The sequence below is a fragment of the Heloderma suspectum genome, chromosome 2 (assembly GCF_057233095.1).
Source record: "Heloderma suspectum isolate Gila_16-S chromosome 2, 16-S_ref, whole genome shotgun sequence".
In the NCBI taxonomy this organism is placed as follows: domain Eukaryota; kingdom Metazoa; phylum Chordata; class Lepidosauria; order Squamata; family Helodermatidae; genus Heloderma; species Heloderma suspectum.
The window spans coordinates 205509950-205528298 of NC_139459.1; the positions used below are offsets into that span (position 1 = coordinate 205509950).

The following is an 18349-nucleotide window of genomic DNA, read 5'->3' on the forward strand; positions in this document are numbered from 1 at the left end:
ATAGGGAATGGAACTGGCTGCTGGATAGATGCTGTGAAATAATTTAACACAATAGGGCACTTTGCCCAGGAAGGGTACCCTACCTCTGCTCATTTCAGAAGAGCTACTGCCTCTGGGTCCAGCTGCCTGCCCCCTGGGAGCTGTGTGGCTGTGCCCACAACACAGAGGCATTTGTAGCTTCTACTGTCCATGCACAGCACGGGAGCTTCTGGCTGGATATGGCAACGAATGCGGAAAATCAGAGCACATTAAGGGGAAATACTGGGATATTAGGGTATTGAAAGCGGGAGCACAGAAGTGGGAAATTCCGGTTCCAATTCAAGGCGGCTACTGTGTAGTGTGAGAGGCGGGCGGCGAAACCTCATTGGAAGTGAAAAAAGGCAGTAAGTGTAGATCCAGCCAAAGAGGAAATTGCACCATCATTTACTACCAAGTGCCTTGGCAAAGGTCTACAGGTGTAGCAATGCCCCTTTATGGATGTGGGGTTTGTTTGTATGTGTCTTACATAAGAGTTCTGGTTTGCTGCATGTGACCTTGAAGAAAGGAGCATCAGCATTAGTTATGTGAACAGAATAGAAAGAAGTATTTTACCGTTGTGGCATCATCTAGGATACTTTGATTCACTTCCCTTTTTATTGTTTTCATTGTGTGAACCTTGTGTAATTTCCGTTGTTACATCAAGATAGAATACATACAGAGTGAGAACTTCCTGTGTTCGGGCTTCTCCAGAAAGACTCTCATTTAACCAGGAATATTTTCATTTCATTAATTAAAGCTGAATTGGCCCAGAAAAGTCTTCAAGCCCTGTTTAAAAACAGCTAAAGAGGGAGACAAGCGTACATCTCTTGGGAGAAAGTTTCACACTGATGTGGCCACAACTAAAAAGGCCCTGCCTCTTGTGTCCACCAATATGATTGCCCTTACTGGCTAGCCTGTGAGCAGGACCTCTGGCTTGTGTTGAGGCCCAGGCAGGTTCATATGAGTGCAGGTGATCCTTCAAGCAACCTTCATCGTAAACCATAAGGTTTCAAAGTAGGAATGAGCTGCCCTTGGCCTAGTTTCATGCAACCCTCTGCCTAGTTTTAAAAGCCCTTTGCAACTTCAGACCTCTGGCAAGAGTGATTTGTGCTTCCCTCAGCAAAGGAGGTAGGGAGAGAGAAAAAGGAGTGTCAGAGAAAAAAACGGGTATCAAAGAGAGACAGGGGGTGGCCTCACCCACTTTTGGCTCTGACCCCAGCTACTGCTGACATGCTGTCCTCAACATGCTGAGGGAACACAGCCCTAGGGAAAAAATGGTTCCCTGCCCCTGCTTCAGCTATTGGGTGGTACAGATGTGTAATAACGAAAGAAAGGGTAACCACCAGCACTTTAAATTGGACCTTGAAGTACACCAACAACTAGTGTAGCTACTACAGAAGAGATGTTATATGCTCCAGTCACTTTGCCCCCACAAGCAACTGAGCAGCTATGTTCTGTCCCAGCTGGAGTAAGCCGTACTGTCCTTAAAGGCAGTCCTATGGAAGGTCCACCTTCTCTAGATAAGGTCTCAGCTGGCAAATCAGCTGAAGATGATCCCACAAGTATCGTGGGCTCAGACCGTATAGGGCTTTAAATTGTGTCCAGGCACTAATGCAAGCCAGTTAAGTTGTATTAGTACAGATACAATATGCCTGTTGCAAGTAGCTCTGGTGTTTTGGACTAGCTGAACTTTCAGAATGGTTTTCAAGGGCAGTAGCATGTGAAAGGCACTGCAGCAATGAAAACAGGAAGCTGACAAAGCATGTATGACAGAGGCAAGATCACCATCTCCAGGAGAAGGTGGAGCTGAAGCACAAGCTGAATCTGGTAAAAGGCACTCCTCCTGACCATGAATGACACCTGGGCATTCAGGAGCAAAGATGGCTCTGTGACTACCCCAATCTGCAGACTGAATCCTTCAAGGATCCTGTATGACCCATCCAGAATAAGCAAACCAACTATTTTGTTGACTTTCTGAAAACTTTCCCAAAGAACAGAGTTGGTAAAATAGTACTTTTAAACAAAATTAGGCCAACAAAGTGGTCTTGGACAATGCAGACTTCTGTGTTTCACAGAACACTTCATCCAGCAGAATGGAAAGGTGGTTGTCACGCAACATTTGCCTTATTTTAGGCTACTCCCCACTTGCCTTTGCTCCTTTCCCCAAGGCTGTTTTCTGACAGGACTTTATTACATTACAAGTGGGACCTGCAACAAAATGTGCAGGAGCACCCCTGTGAATTGTTCCAGGGAGCTAGCCATGCCTCCTTCCACAATACTCCATTCTATTCGCCCTCCAAACATTTTCCATTTTTAGCCCCTACATTTAACATTCTGTGGCCACTGGGCATTCTGCTTTGGGGGTTTCCCCCTTAGGATTTTATTTTTCCCAAATATTTTTTTGAATTTCTGCAAACTTTGGGGTTCCTCCAAGCCTGCTTGGATGGTGCTATTTTGGCTATATAAGAGATGGCACTCAGAAATTGAGATAATTAATGGCTGCATGGAAGAAGCTGGAAATGCCTCAGTAGGTTAGCAGTTCCATAGGGCAGCCATAACATGTGCAAGTTGTTCCCTGGGTTGATTGTCCCAGGCACAATAAGATAATTCAAACTAGCCCAAATAGTGGAACTAATGAGGAACTAAGTCAGAGAAAGTCTATATACATGATGCCATGCACAATTCATTGGGGGTAATGTAATGCTAAACAGTTCAGAGAATTTTCATTTCTAGGTCTGCGATCATAAACCAAATTCTGCTGGTGGACCTCCTTTATCATGGAGAGGGATTTCCTGTTCCTGACATTTAATATGGGTTTAACACCTGAGTAGTAATTGTGTACTCCAGCACTTACATTGGACCAGTGGGCTGAATTCCTCATTTGCTTCCTCAGCTCTGTGCTCTCACTCATGCATTTTTCCCTGACCTCATCCTTTGCTTTGCTTTGATTCCTCTCCCCGCAATTTTATTTCTGGCATGTGAGCTCTTTCTCCTGATTCTTTCCTAGCTACAACAGCAATCGGGGAGATGGAAAGTTAATAAAACATGTCAACTGATACCCTTGCAAGCCACAAATTTGCTCTCTACCCTCTTGATAACCTGGAAGTGACCATGGCATGGTCTGAGAGGACATGATGCAGCCACCTATGCAGGTCTGGATCTGATCAGTGCTTGGATGGGAGAAAAAAAGGCAAGATATAACTGTACTGAACAAATAATTAACTAGCTAAATAAGGAAGGGCATCCATGTGGCCTCCCCCAGTTCCTTTTTCTTGATATCATAAGAACATAGGAAGAGCCGTGCTGGATCAGACCAAGGCTCCAGCTAGTCCAACATTCTGTTCCACAGTGGCCAACCAGCTGTCAACCAGAAACTCACAAGCAGGAGATGAGCGCAACAGCACCGTCCTGCCCATGTTCCCCAGCAACTGGAGTACATAGGCATATGGCCTCTGATACTGGTGGCATCCTTCCAGGACGTATCCTGGAAGATGCCAAGGAGGAAACAGAGGGATGATGGTGGATAGTGTTTTAGGCCAATTTCCATCATAGACAGTAGCTGTGGTTTGCCAGTTGAAGACCTCTAATATAAGGTCTTCTTCACAATTCTCAGCCTATATTATATCGTATAGTATTATTTTAATCTGTGAACACTCAGGAGTTCCTGATTAGCTTCCCATAGTGTTGCTATATGGCCTGTATATAAATGGATTGCCTTTATCACCAAATTCGGCAGCCATCCCAACTTGTGAATTAATTAGATACCGTTGTTTTAAAAGCCCTTGGACTTCCCCGTCCCTTCATTTTGAACTGGGGGTGGGTGGTGGGTGGGATTCAATTCTGTGTTAGTTTGCCTGACACTCAGCTCAGTCTTCATAGATGCTTCACTAGCGTTACAATATGGCTAGACTACAAATTGGCAGTGCTGTTGCCTGTTCTCTCCTGTTGCAGACCATTTCACGTACCAGGACTTGCCGTTTTTGTCAGTAATTTATCTCCTTGGCAAAGTGGCTAATACCGTAATTTGTTTTTGTGGAGGTTGTAATGTTTTGAATGATCATGTTGCCCAAATGTGGAACACAGATTACTGGTGCAGTGAGGCTTCACTCTGTAAATATCAATCCTGGTTGACCATTCCTTTCACCCTACGAGTATTCCATGTCTACAGCGTGAAATACAAGACTGACTTTATTTATTTAAATATTATATGCTGCCTTTCTGGACCAAGGCCGCCTAAGGAGGCAAACAAAATATAACCATAAAAATACAATAATCTAATATTTAACTTTAACATTCAAACACTGAGACACACACAAAACAATACAATCAAATATAATTCAGCCAGTATAAAAACCATTTCCAGAGCTACTGCTATGAAAAATCAGTACAGCATGACTAATAAACTGCTACTAAGGTGGCCTTGTCCTGAGTGCCCACAGACTAATTGATCTTAAAAGTAGGAGTGGCACTCTCCTGAAAGATCTCCAGCCACTAAAACATTGTCTGTACTACCTGTGGAGGCAAATTGGCACTTAGAAAAGGAATTCCGACATGTACACATTTGTTCTTCGCAATCCAAAGCCTAACAAGTTAACATCCTGGCACTGAACCAACAGTGTGTCTGTTTATATATTTAAGGTGTGGTGCCTGAATACTTACAGTTAATTGATATGAAATGGCGTGTTGTAGACACCACTGGGTCCTGGACTTTGTTTATAAAGCATCCAAACCTTCCTTGACAGATTACCTTTGTAATGAACCATCACCAACATTTGCAATAAATGGTAGCCATTTTTGTCTTGCTCTTGCCAAGGCAGTACTTGAATGCTGGGTGGGCAGGGAGAGCAGTGGTATTAATAAAGAAATCAGGGTGTATGATGTTATTAAATATTAAAGCTTCAACTTATTTAGCAGAAGAACATGCCTTGTTTTAGAACTGACTTCACACATTTCATGTACAGGAACACACACTGCACTTTCTCACCACAAAGAGGATTATGTTTAGTGAACCGGTAGGAGCATATTCCAGAGTTCTCTTAAGAACAGAATGTAAGAACTACCTTGCTAGATCAAATCACAGGTCCGTGTAGGCCACTGCACAGCACTCACGTCTTCAGCAGATACCCAGCCAGGTGCCCCTGGAAAGCTTAGGAGCTGGATATGTTAGAAAGAGTTTCTCCCTGTTGTTTATCCAAACCGTCTGGTAAACGGAGGCATACGGCCTCTGAACACAGAGCTCCATTCTTAACTATCTTCCATGAATTTGACTAACCTTTTTTTTTTAAAAAAAGAAAGTCATCTGTGCTAGTAAGCCATGACCACATCCTATAGCAATGAATTTCACAAATTAATTACATGTTGCAGGAAGTATTTCATTTTATCAGCCTTTAACAAACTTACAGTCAGTTTCACTGGATAATTCCTAGTTCTAGTATTTCATGAGACTGGATCATTTCACTCTCTCCACAGCATTCATAATTTTGTAAACCATTTGCATGTCCCCAATCCATCTTCTTTCCCTCCCCCTTTTCTTTTTGTAACTAAAAAGACAGAGGGGACTTCCAGACAGAGGGCTCCCTAGCACTACAAAGCAAAAGGCATTGTGCACCGATTCTGTCTTTTCCTTCTTAACAGAAGAAACAGTGGAAAAACATGGGAGGGTTACACATGGAAGAGAACATCACCTGGACCACCTGTAAAATTCTGTGTTTGAGGCGGGGTGATTGCAGGTTAAAAGCCTTGCCTAGAAGTGCTCCAACTTCCTGCCTTTTTTCCTCATAAGAAAGGTGCTGCATCCATGGGAAAAGTTTAAACTGCCCTTTTTTGTACCTTCTCCAGCTCTGTTCTGTTATGTCACTTTAGGAGGGGCTTTGTGGAAAAAGGGTTTGAAAGGAGAGGAACTCTGCTTAATAAACACACTGGCTATTATGATGTACTGTGTGCCTATGCAAATAAGGGTAATAGATGATCCATGAGTTTAGGCATGATGTGTGACCAATATAATATTCCATGCAGAACAAGGACACGGAAGAGTAATTAATATTTTAGTATTAACAGGCTGTTGTGTGTAGATGTTAATTACGCTCCACCACCATGTCTGTCTCTGAGCACCCTCCCAACCACTTCTGGTTACGAAGTGCTCTCATATTACCAACTGTAAATACTTAAAAATCAGGAGCTGGTGCCCCTCTGTCCATGCAGTAATACCAATAGTACATCTAGTACATTATGAAGTCTTTATGGTAGCATATTTTTGGGGGGAGCATGAATAGCAATCATGATCCCCCACTGCTCCCACACACTGACACAGGCACACTCTGATGACTGGCGACTTAATTTTTCCTTTTAAAAAAAATCAGATATGTTAGTCACAGTTAATATATTATATTATTTATTGTTCTAAAACATGTATAACATACCTTTAGAACCAAAACGGCTAAGTATATTTAAAATTCATATACAAACAGTACATAAAACATAAAGCACAAATGATCAATTAACCAACAGAAAAATGAGTAGGCAAGGAGCAAGTGGGCAACAGATAAGAACATAAGAACAACCATGCTGGATCAGACCAAGGGTCCACCTAGTCCAGCATTCTGTCCCCACAGTGGCCATACTGCCTCTGATACTGGGGATAGTATATAGCCATCTGGACAACATCTGTCTGTCTGTCTGTCTGTCTGTCTGTCTATTTTCTTAATCGCACATCTGGCCAGTCACCCAGCCACTCTGGGCGATGTACAACAATACAACAGTTTAAAACAATAAAATATCACATTAAAACATATTTCTAAAAATACCCTAACCCATCCCAAATGCCTTCCTGAACAACCACGTTTTTAATGTGTGGTAGAAGCTCATTAAAGAGGGGGCATGGCGGAGTTCCCTAGGGAGGGAGTTCCACAGAGTGGGGGCCAAGAAGGCCCTCTCACTTGTCCTGACCAGCCTAGCTGTCCTGGCTGATGGGACAGAGAGAAGGCCATCTGAGGCTGATCTTGTTGAGCGGCCTGTCTGGTGTAATAGGCATTGATAGCCTTATCCTCGATTAATTTGTCTAATCCCCTTTTAAAGGCATCCAAGTTGTGGTAGCAAATTCCATTGTGTGAAGAAGTACTTCCTTTTATCTGTCCCCAGTCTCCCGCCACTCAGATACATGAGATGACTTCGGGTTCTGGTATTATGAGAGAGGGAGAAAAATGTCTCCCTGTCCACCCCATGCATAATTTTGTATACCTCTATCATGTATCTGCTCATTCGCCCTTTTTCTAAGCTAAACAATCCCATACATTGTAACCTTTCTTCAGGTCAGTTTCTCCAGCCCCTTGATCATTTTGGTTGCCCTTTTCTGTACCCTTTCCAATGACAGTATCCTTTTTTAGGTCGTGGCGACCCGAACTGTACACAGTATTCCAAGTGTGGTTGCACCATAGATTTATATAAAAGCAATATGATATTGGCAGTTTTATTATCAATTCCTTTCCTAATTATGCCCAGCATGGCAGAAACCGCTCAGATGTCCCGAATGCCCTGTAAAACAGCAGAGCCTTCACCTAATGCCGGGAGACTAATAGAAAGGGGGGAAACAAACATTCCTCAGAAGGTTTTCAGTGCCACTGTAGAAATGGCTTTTCTTCATATTCCTGATGGAAGGGTTTCTGAGAAAGTTCTCAAAGTGCAGGTAAGTTTGTATGATAGAAGGTGGCTGTTAATGTACAGCTGTATCCTCAGTAGCCAGACCCAGGAAAATTTGTTTTGGGGGCATTTGATGGGATTCAGCTCTGCTCATTAGACATGCTAAGAATTTTCTGAGCATCTCCTAATGCACAGAAATTGAAAAGAATCTTCTTCTTACATATATGAGGTAGGAACCTGGATGAGATAGCCTAGTTCTACCAGGGCCGGCCTTCTCATTAGGCAGACTGAGGCAAACAATTCAGATGGTGGAGAAGGAAGAGTAATAAACCAGGAGGGCTTGCCACCACCTCCACTGTCTCCAGCGTGTGCTCTTGAGAGCCCCGTTAGCTGCTCTCCCACTGTGGCATTTGCTGCACTGAAAGAGTGGCCAGTTGGGCTCTCTGGAACAGCTGCCCATCCAAAGTCTTGTGAGACTTTGGGCAAGCTCCCCATAGCCGGGAAGAAAGATGGCAGCAGGAGAAGCAGCTTCTTGCCTTGGGTGTCAAGATAGGTTGGGCTGGGCCTGAGTCCTAGCACATCTACTTTCAATGTCTGGAGTTGGGTTTGTTCACCAGCCTTCTCAACAACTTTACATGAACAGCCTCTCAGTACAAGAACTTGCATATCATGTCTCTGCTTTTCAGCACTTCTCAGTGTTTGTTGTTTGGGCCTGTCTGTTTCTTAGCAGCCTTGCTGGAATTAATTGATTGGGAGAAAGTAAGACACTCAGGTTGTTTCCAATTTGCACAGCCAAGATTTCATAGAGCTCCAACAGGCTAATGTGTTTTATTGGTTTTCTTTAAGAATTCTGGACAATCTCCATTGACACTGACTTTTGTTCATCAGCTTTAATCTTTATTATTATTATTATTATTATTATTGGTATTTCTAAACCACATTGTAGGCAAACCTCCCAAAGCGGTTTCCATCGAAATAATACAAAATAAATTAAAGTGACAAAAAAATTCAGTGGGGTGCATCCAATGCAGGGAGAGCACAAAGACACACACACAAGGGGGTTTCCTGCCCCCCAACTCCCCACTGCAGTCCCCTGTGAGACCCTTAAGAAAGGCCTGGCATGTGAGGCGGGGGGCTGCAGTGGGAGAGGGAAATTGTGCGGATGCAGCTTGCATGGACAGGAGCTGGCCCAGATGCCAATGGTCCAGAAGTGAGACAGCTTCAAGACCTGTTACTGCCCAACCCAGCCACATTTCGAATGATAATTGTTTCTAGACTTACAGTCACCATGGCTAGTTTCTGGGTGTCGGGATGGGATTCCTTTTGTGCTGCTCTTTAGAACTAAAACAGTAGCAGATAATCTTGTGGCACTTGGCAAATGTGATGGCTGCTGAAGCAAATAACAAATGGCTTATTTTAAAAGAGAGTCACAACTGCTGAGGAAGGTGTGAGGTGATAGCTCCTCCCCTTCCTCCTTTCCCAGGAGTCTAGAGATATTCCCTGGCTCTAAGGCCCCTCCTGAGCCTGGAGTCCACATGCTCTCCAAGCGCTTATCCTTCATGTGTGTTAATGGCAGGAACCCAGCAGAATCATTCAAGACCCCTAGCGCCAAGGCAGGGAGCACAAGCTTGACCACCCTCTGTTGAGCAGCCACTGCCGCCACCTCCATGTATTTCTGCACAGCACCGGTTACGAGGTGTCAGATCGCCCAGCTGCTCCATGTGCGGCACTCGGTCTCTTGTATAAACAAGTAAATGAGCGTATAAGAAAAGATCCTGAAGCACCACCGAGTATGGTCTATAATAATTGTTTATTCATTGTACAAATCTCTAAAATGAATCAACAATTCAAAACAAAACTCTCAAATAACTATACAATGAATAAACGATTATTATAGACCATACCCAGTGGTGCTTCAGGATCTTTTCCTTCGTGGTGTTTTTTGCACATAGTGCCTTCCTTCCCTCTCAGTTTTCTAAATGACCATATAACTTTGTATTTTGTGGCGCGGCCTTAAGCCCTTGAAATCAGAACACTAGGATGGAAATGCTGACAGAGTCTTGGTAGGAACTGCAGACAAAAACCCAACGCCACTTCTGTTTTCCATCCTGGCATCTGCGGAAGCTGCTGTGACATACATTTTCATAAAGGTTGACTGAGTCATTCTGATGTATTTGGCTTACTTATCGATTGTGTGATGATGCTCTGTTTTCAGTTGAGGAGATGGTATCGTTATAGTCCTGGAGTCCCCACAGTGTTGCCCGTGGGCACCAGTGTGCCTGCAGACCCCTCCCTTGGCACCGACCAGGCTCGCTGCCCCTCCTGATTTTTTCCCTCATTTTTAAACATTAAAAAAGTGTTAAACTGTGAGGCAGACATGCTGCAAAGCAAAATGCTGGCTCCAGCACCATCTTTATTTCCAAGAATGCCTTTGGAGCCCACTTGAGCCCAAGAGGTATTCTCAGAAAATAACGAATAACTGTAGCCCAGCATTTTGTTCTGAAGTGTGCCCAGGCACCCAGAAAGAGAGAGAAGAGTAATCTAGACTGATAGGGAGTATCATGAGGAGCCTGATGAGCTGACAGGGAGTAACAGGAGGTTTTTGCCTGTGCTGTTTGTGTGTTTTGCCATATATGTGTGTGTAGCTTGTTTGTTTTGGTGTAGTGTGCCTGGGCAGACTTCAAAAGATTAGAAGATGATTTCTGTAGTGTTATTGTTTGTGTCCACTGTTACCTGGACACTTATGTAATGGGTTCGTTTGTATGTGCATGTGTGTGTTTGCGGGAGATTGTTGCGTGCGATATGTAGGTTTTGTCTGGATTTGGAAGTGGTGGTAATGTGGTGTGTGTTTTGCCTGGACATTTTTGGTGTGTGATATGCATGTTTTGCCTGGGCCAGGGTGGTGGCAGTGTGGCAGTGTGGGTGTCTTGCCTGCATGTGTGAGCCCAGACGCCGCTTCTAGCTTGTACAATTTCTTGGGCAAATTTCTGTTAGCCTCACCAGTTTGCCTTCTGGAAAATGGGTGTTGTGACTGGCTGCACCCACCATGGCAGCCATTTTGTGAATGGGCAAGCCATTTTGTGAGAGTGCCCATGACACTCAAAATTCCAAAAGTGCCTACCAACCCAGAAAGGTTGGAGACCCTGTTATAGTGTTTCAGTGCAACTGAGCCTCACAAAGCGTAATAAAAGGTTACTTTTTCCACCACTTATTCCATATTTTTTCTTACCACAAAAAATCTACTGAGAAGGGAGAGATGGAATAGCTGCACAATGCCTTCTGATTGGTAGCACTAGGAGCCTACCTTCTGGAAGCACCCTTTGGGATCAAGAGCTGAAAATGATAAATGGGTCTGAAATGAAAACATGCCACCCCAACATTTTGGAAACCATTATGCCCTTGAGGCATTAGCCGTTTTCTGCATGATATTTATGTCAATTGTGAATTTATTAACTTTCAGTCAAGAACTGCAGACTTTGGACAACCGCTCTCTGAGTGACTCAGTAATATCCAGCTGCTCTTTCGTTAAGCAGATAAACATTTGTAAAAGGGCCACATGCTCATTAAAATGTGCTAATTAATTAGGAAGGAATCATTTTAGCCTCTTTAATACGAAGCTGTGGCTCAGGATCCTGGCAACAATTCAATTGGCAGATTAGAAGATGATTTCTGTAGTGTTATTGTTTGTGTCCACAGTGACCTGGACACTTATGTAATGGCAAAGTATTACTGTTAATCAGGACTGTATGCCCATGAACCATGAAAGAACAGAACCTGTTACCTTGAAGAATTCTGCAACTTTAGAATCTAAGCTTTCTCTTTCTAGTTCTCAGGGCTGTAGAGAAAGGCCTTGAAATGTGTCAGCTGTAATTGGTGAAGTTTCTGAAATCAAAGTGGGGACCGAGTAAGAAATTCCAGGATTGGAAATTGTGTGTTAATGTCCTGCACAAGGCTTTTTACTCCTTGAGCTATTTTCTGTACAGCTGCTGCCTTCCTTCCCAAATTAAGATGCTTTCCTCTCAGCTGTCCTTGCAAACCCAACCCACGTCTCCTGAAATGTCCCAATTATAAATCCAGTCCTTAAAGCAAAATTATGTCAAGTCAATTTGTGCAAATTTTATATTTCATTTCCTAATTTGTGCAGGATTTGAATTTCTTTGTCTGATAACATGAACATGCACATATATTGTGGAAAAAGAGGAGACGTGGTCTATTATTTTTAGCTTAAGCAGGATCCAGATTTGAACTCCACATTTAAGCGTGGACTGTGTTGTGAATAAGATGGGCTACTTTTAAGGGGCCGCGGTGGCTTAGTGGTTAAGATGCACCTAGGAAAAAGAAACCAAATGCACAGTTACAAGATGGGGGATACGTGGCTCAACCACACTACGAGCGAGAAGGATCTTGGAATTGTCGTCGATCACAAGCTGAATATGAGCCAACAATGTGATGTGGCTGCAAAAAAGGCAAATGCTATTTTGGGCTGCATTAATAGAAGCATCGCTTCCAAATCCCGGGAAGTACTAGTTCCCCTCTACTCAGCACTGGTTAGGCCTCATCTGGAGTACTGTGTCCAGTTCTGGGCACCACACTTTAAGAAGGATGCAGACAAGCTGGAGAGGGTTCAAAGGAGGGCAACAAAGATGATCAGGGGACTGGAAACAAAGCCCTATGAAGAGAGACTGAAAGAACTGGGCATGTTTAGCCTTGAGAAGAGAAGACTGAGGGGAGATATGATAGCACTCTTCAAGTACTTGAAAGGTTGTCACAGAGAAGAAGGCCAGGATCTCTTCTTGATCATCCCAGAGTGCAGGACACGGAATAATGGGCTCAAGTTACAGGAAGCCAGATTCCGGCTGAACATCAGGAAAAACTTCCTGAGTGTCAGAGCAATACGGCAATGGAACCAATTACCTGGGGAGGTGGTGGGCTCTCCCACACTGGAGGCCTTTAAGACGAGGCTGGACAGCCATTTGTCAGGGATGCTCTGACTTGGATTCCTGCATTGAGCAGGGGGTTGGACTCGATGGCCTTGTAGGCCCCTTCCAACCCTACTATTCTATGATTCTATGATTCTATGCTGAACTGCAGACTGGAAGGTCGGAAGGTCAGCAGTTCGAGACCCGAGTGCTGCGTGATGAAGTGAGCTCCCGTCTTCAGTCCCAGCTTCTGCCAACCTAGCAGTTCGAAAGCAAGAAATTGCAAGTAGATAAATAGGTACCGCCTCGGCGGGAAAGGTAACAGCGTTCCGTGCACCTCGGTGTTCAGTCATGCCGGCCACATGACCACGGAAGCGTCTTCGGACAGCGCTGGCTCTTCGGCTTAGAAACGGGGATGAGCACCGCACCCTAGAGTCGGGCGCGACTGGTTGGGGACACCTTTACTTTTTTTTTTACTTTTAAGGTTAAGTCCTAAAACCATCCTTCATATGGAGGTTTGTGCCTATGTTCTTCTGATCACTGTCCCTTCTCTCTTACAGCACGTTAGACATATTCCCTACCTTGGTGTCTCTCGCAAATGCAAGCCTCCCTCCCAACAGACAGTTTGATGGTATGGATGTGTCTGAGGTCCTCTTCGGGCAATCGGACAAAGGACACAAGGTATGGAATGAACTTTCAGCATCAAAGTCGGTCCCGGTTGCTTCTTGCGTGGAAATAATTTGGCCTTAATTACACTGATAATTATTATTTTCCTCATCAGTGGTAATAATTAACAGGGTAGTTACTGCATGTCCCTGATCACATGTTACAACCAACACACAAGTGTACATGTGTAACTGACTGACACATGTAAATAAAGATTTTAAGTCTACAGTTGAAGTGTGTCATGGAGACATTGCCCTTTTATATCAAGGGGAGATTAGAGGTGATAGAGACAAACTGGGAAAAATTATAAAAGAAAGAACATCGAAGCACAGATATTTATTTACCTGTTTCAGAGGGAAAGGGGTCTAGGGAGGGCCTTTCACAAAATTTCATAGTGATCCAGGAGTTCATCAGTAGAATCAGAGGACTACAGGAATGGTAGTTCACAAAGTAATGGTGGGAACAAAAAATCTTGCCTCTGTGAAAACAATTGGGTTGTTTTTATTCCCAGGCTATGATGGGGGACTGAAAACAGTTCCATCTTGTTAGGTCCCCTTGATCCTCCTGTGATATGACCAAAAAACCAGCCTGGGTACTCCCAGAACACTCTTAATGTAGTTAAAACATAGACATGACTATTGTTTTGGCTGCAGATGAACTGAGTTGGAAGAAGTCAGGTGATGAACCCCCTAGTTCCCTGTTTGGCAACTATTTTTAAAACCTTCTGTTACTGTAGAGGAACTTTTACCTAAGAATAAACCTGGGTTCCAAGTTGCTTTTGATATGGTGTCACTGTAGTTAAACTGACTTGGCTCTTTACCATTGCACAATAGTATAGGAGTTCAAGGTCACAGTAGGTGCCACTGTGTAAACATAGATTCTTGTCCTTAATGGCTGTAAATGACTGCTAATGTGTTTTACAGGTAGAGGTGACACTTTGTGAATGGAGCTTATTTCCTAGCCTATTTCCTGCCAGGGCTCTGGAATGGAGCTTGCATAGCTTGGTTAGAATAGTGACTCAGCAATCAGAGAGGTATTTGCAAGTTCTGGAGCTCCTATGCTTTTTTACCAGCAAGGGTGGCTCCTAGCACTTTAATTAGGTTAGAGGTCAGTAAGTGTCAAATGCCAACTTCTTTGCCTTGGCTGATCCTAAACCTCGCTTAACCAGCCTTTCAAAACAAGATGGAGATTTTACAGTCAAGGTGTGTGAGGCATATCTCAAAAATAATAGTGGAGCTGAGCTCCTTGGGAACAGGGTGTAGTCCTCTAGCACAAATCAGTCTCTGCATTCTAACTGTTTAGCTGCTGCTTAATTCTGTTTATTGACCATTTGTGTAGGAGTTTGCTGCTGCTTTTAGCTTGTTAGTATGTCTGAATGATTAGTTAATTATTTTTATACTTTGTAAGCTTCTTTGAGCAACTCCTTTTTGAAGGGGAAAAGTGGAGTAAACATTTTTTTAAAAGGAAAATCTCAGTCTTTTATTGTGAATTTTTACAAAACAAAACAAACTGAAAACATTACAAAACCTAAATAAAAAGAACAAAATAAAAATACAACGGCATTCAAAAATCCTCAGTTTCTAATATTACATTATTTGAGAAAGAAGAAAAAAAGGGGGGAAAATAGGCTACACAAACTTCAGTAAAAGCAGACCAAATATCCACATATAAGTCCATTTGCAAGTTACGCCTATATACCACTCTTTCAAATGTTGCTAGTATTATTAATTATTTAGACCATTGCATTATAGGTGGTGAGCTTTTATCCTTCCAATACCGTAGTATCAGTCTTTTAGCAACCAAAAGGGCGCAAAAAATCAATTTACGCTGACCATGTGTTACCTTCCAAGAAGCAGGTAAATTGTTTGAAAGAACATTTACATCAGTAAATATTAAAGAGCTTTCCAATACAAAATTTATCCGTACAATAACTTCTTCCCAAAAGGAGGTGGCCATTGGGCATTTCCAAAACATATGAATAAAAGAAGCATTGACTGCATTACACCTCCAACAATTAGTTGAAGTTGACAAGCCTTTACTAAAACGACGTTGTGGCATCCAATAGACCCGAAACAAGAGCTTTTGCTGAATAAGGCGTAACCCAAGATCCATTGAAATGTCTGATACAGACGCCAAAATGGCAGTCCACTGATTAAGCAAAATAGGACATTCCAATTCCCTGTTCCATTCCTGCTGTAAACCACTTGTATCATATTTATTCATTGATAATAAATGTTTATACGCATGAATTGTAGGTCAATACATCTGATCCACTGCAATAAGTATTTCCAATAGTGAAGGAGACTCTGAAGCAATAAAAGCAGCAGGACCGAATCTAGATACCAACAAATGTTTCAACTGCAAGTACTGCCATTCCGCTGAAGCTGACAGATCAAATTGATCTTGCAAAGTTGAAAATACCAAAAACTCATCATCAACCCTTCCCCCCAATTGATCTAAAGTAAGGATCATCTTATCTGTACAGGTCCACCATAAAAACATTTTCTTGCCAATTCTTAAATCTGGATTTCTGCATGTCAATTGTCAATTTAGCATGGGAAAATGGAGTAAACATTTATTAAGTAAATACATAATTGATGTATATTTTAGACAAAATGGCCAAGAAGTTTTGGTGCTTGAGTGGAAAGTCCAAATGGCATTCCCTATGGTAATAAAAATATAATAATAAGCTAAATACTTGATAGTACAGATATTCCTTTAATCTGCAAATTTCGGCTGGCTTTAGCTCTCCCAAGGAGAAGAGGGACATAGGCTTGACTGTGACATTATGCTAAGCTTCAGAGGCACTCCAAGGATCTTCAAGGCTCAGCACCACTGCGTGGGCAAGCCCCTGTACTTCCCCCACCCTATCTCAAGGTTCAGACTGATGGGGGTGGGGGCAGGGACTTGATCTTGTCATGTTGAGCTTCTGAGAGGTTCAGACAGCAGTGAGAAGGGAGCTCTTGCCAAAATAAAAAATGTGGTCGCTATTGACAAGCTAGTGAAGGCATTTGTAGGCCCCCACTTTTAACCGGAACCCCCCTCCCCCCCACACACAAATCTGCCACCTGAGGCAGGCTGATTTGCTGTACCTAATGGCTGAGCCAGTCCTGATCTTTGGCTTTCCCCAAAACTTGAATCAGTGAAGAGTGACAGACATCCCTGATCCATAACCATATGCAAACCCCCCTTTGCATCCAACTATTGATTCTTTACATCTGATTCTTCATCATAGTTAATAACTTTAAATTATTTATATATATTCTTCTATGTGCTACTTCTGCAACACATCTTGAAGATTGCAGTTCTATCATGAGTCAGATGCCATAACACAGTAAGTGTTTGGTTTGATACATCCCCAGACCCTTCATCTGCAAGTTAGGTTGTGGTTTATATAGTTGTCCCCATGCCCCCACATAGCAGTCTTACTGTCAGAAGGTATATAAACATACACAGTCATTCTTATTGATCCCCACTTTTCTTAGAACTTTCACATTCTGATGATTTGTATGTGCCTTTTGAATCTCTGCTCACAAACTGGTGAGCTACTTCCTGGTGGTGTCTGCAACACCCTGTGAGTCTCTTTCTCCTACAGTCCAGTCCTGTCCCTGCTGCCACAGGCTAGGCTTGGAGAAAAGTGTCCTTGTTGAGTAGTCTGTTATTGTTTAAAAGAATGCCCCTGTGGTTTCCACACGTTGGTGTTTCCACATTTCATTAAAAAATGTGCTTCAAATATGCACTTTTTTTTACACACAGTGATCACATGATTGAGGGTTTCTTCCTCTATTGGCACAGATTAGGGATTTGTGAACTGAGTTTTTTCATCATTCTCACAAAACACCTGCTGTCCAGGAAAAGCCTTAAAGTATCTAGGACACGTTGGCACACCTGCATGCAAATGAATGGAGCTGAGGCCGGCATAGTGAGCTGAGCATGACCTGAGGTGGAACCACACATGTGAGATTTCTTTTCATATTGGTTGGTTTGGATCCTCATTGCCACCTTCCTCTGCAGTGGTGGCTGAAGATACCAGATGCCATTGCTATGCAAGAAGACAAGACTTATTGTCCTAAGTGTTCCATTTTTCAAGGTTATAAATATGCTTTACTTCATCTATGAGCAGAATCCAACGGGGCGCTTATACCCCCACCAATTCCTTTCCAGCCTGCCAATTCCCTTTTGCAAGTGGTGAGTCCTGCCAATTCTGTTGCGCAAGTGGGACCCACTGTTTATGCAAGAGAAATTTAGTGCTTCCTAGGGGAAGGCCCCCAAATGTGCAGAAATGCTTGTTTCTGGAAAAAGGCATGTGAGCTCCACCAACCTGCCTCTGTCCAGAAATGAGCGTTTCCACTCGTGTTGGGTTGCCCTGGAAGCGCTAAATTGCCATTTCCATCTGCACAACAGAATTGGTGGGACAGAAGAAACATCCCATTGGAGTCTGCCCATAGTTTAGAATCTTTATTCCATCTTACGCTGTTGAGCAGATGCTTTGAGAACTCCCATGCTCCTGGGTTATATAATTTGAAGGCAGTGTGGAGAAACAAGAGAGGAATTCTGAAGAACTCTTGTGGTGCATTCCTCAATCCTCTTACTCATTATTAAAGTTCATTAATTCCAATGGGATTTATTCATGAGTAAACATTTATGATTGGGCGTTACTCACTAAATTAATTATACTCAGGCTGTCCCAGTATCTGTTATGGGACAACTCTAGATTATATAAATCACAACACCAGGATGGAAAAGAAGATATAATGCCAGAGGCCCTGGCACACACTCTGCATGTGCCAGCGCATGCCAGGTGCAATCTGCATAATCACTTCCTGGCTGTGGCTTATCTTGTTGTCCGAACCTGGGTGGCATGACTTACTGGAGGGTTAAACAACCCTCAGATAGCCCTACAACACCCCATGGGTTATTTGGAGGTTGTTTAACCTTCCAACATACCATGCTGCCTGGGTTCGAATGATATGATAAGCTGCAGTCTGGCAGCAATTATGCAAACCATGTCCACCACAAGCCGTGGCTCATAGCGAGCCACAGTGGCTTCTTTAAGCCTTGGTGGCTTGTTTTGATCGTGTGGGCCAGGTCAGTGTTCTCTTCGAATATTT

General features: G+C 43.1%; 1 protein-coding gene across 5 annotated transcripts in view; it reads left to right on the top strand.

Annotated features, from left to right (window-relative positions):
• ARSG (arylsulfatase G) overlaps positions 1 to 18349 on the top strand; it is a 166052-nt gene that overhangs the window by 107186 nt on the left and 40517 nt on the right. For all 5 annotated transcript variants that reach the window (XM_084837503.1, XM_084837502.1, XM_084837501.1 and 2 more), the window contains one exon: positions 13133 to 13253. In XM_084837503.1, the coding sequence (XP_084693629.1) occupies positions 13133 to 13253 (121 nt within the window). The remainder of the gene's footprint in view (positions 1 to 13132; positions 13254 to 18349) is intronic.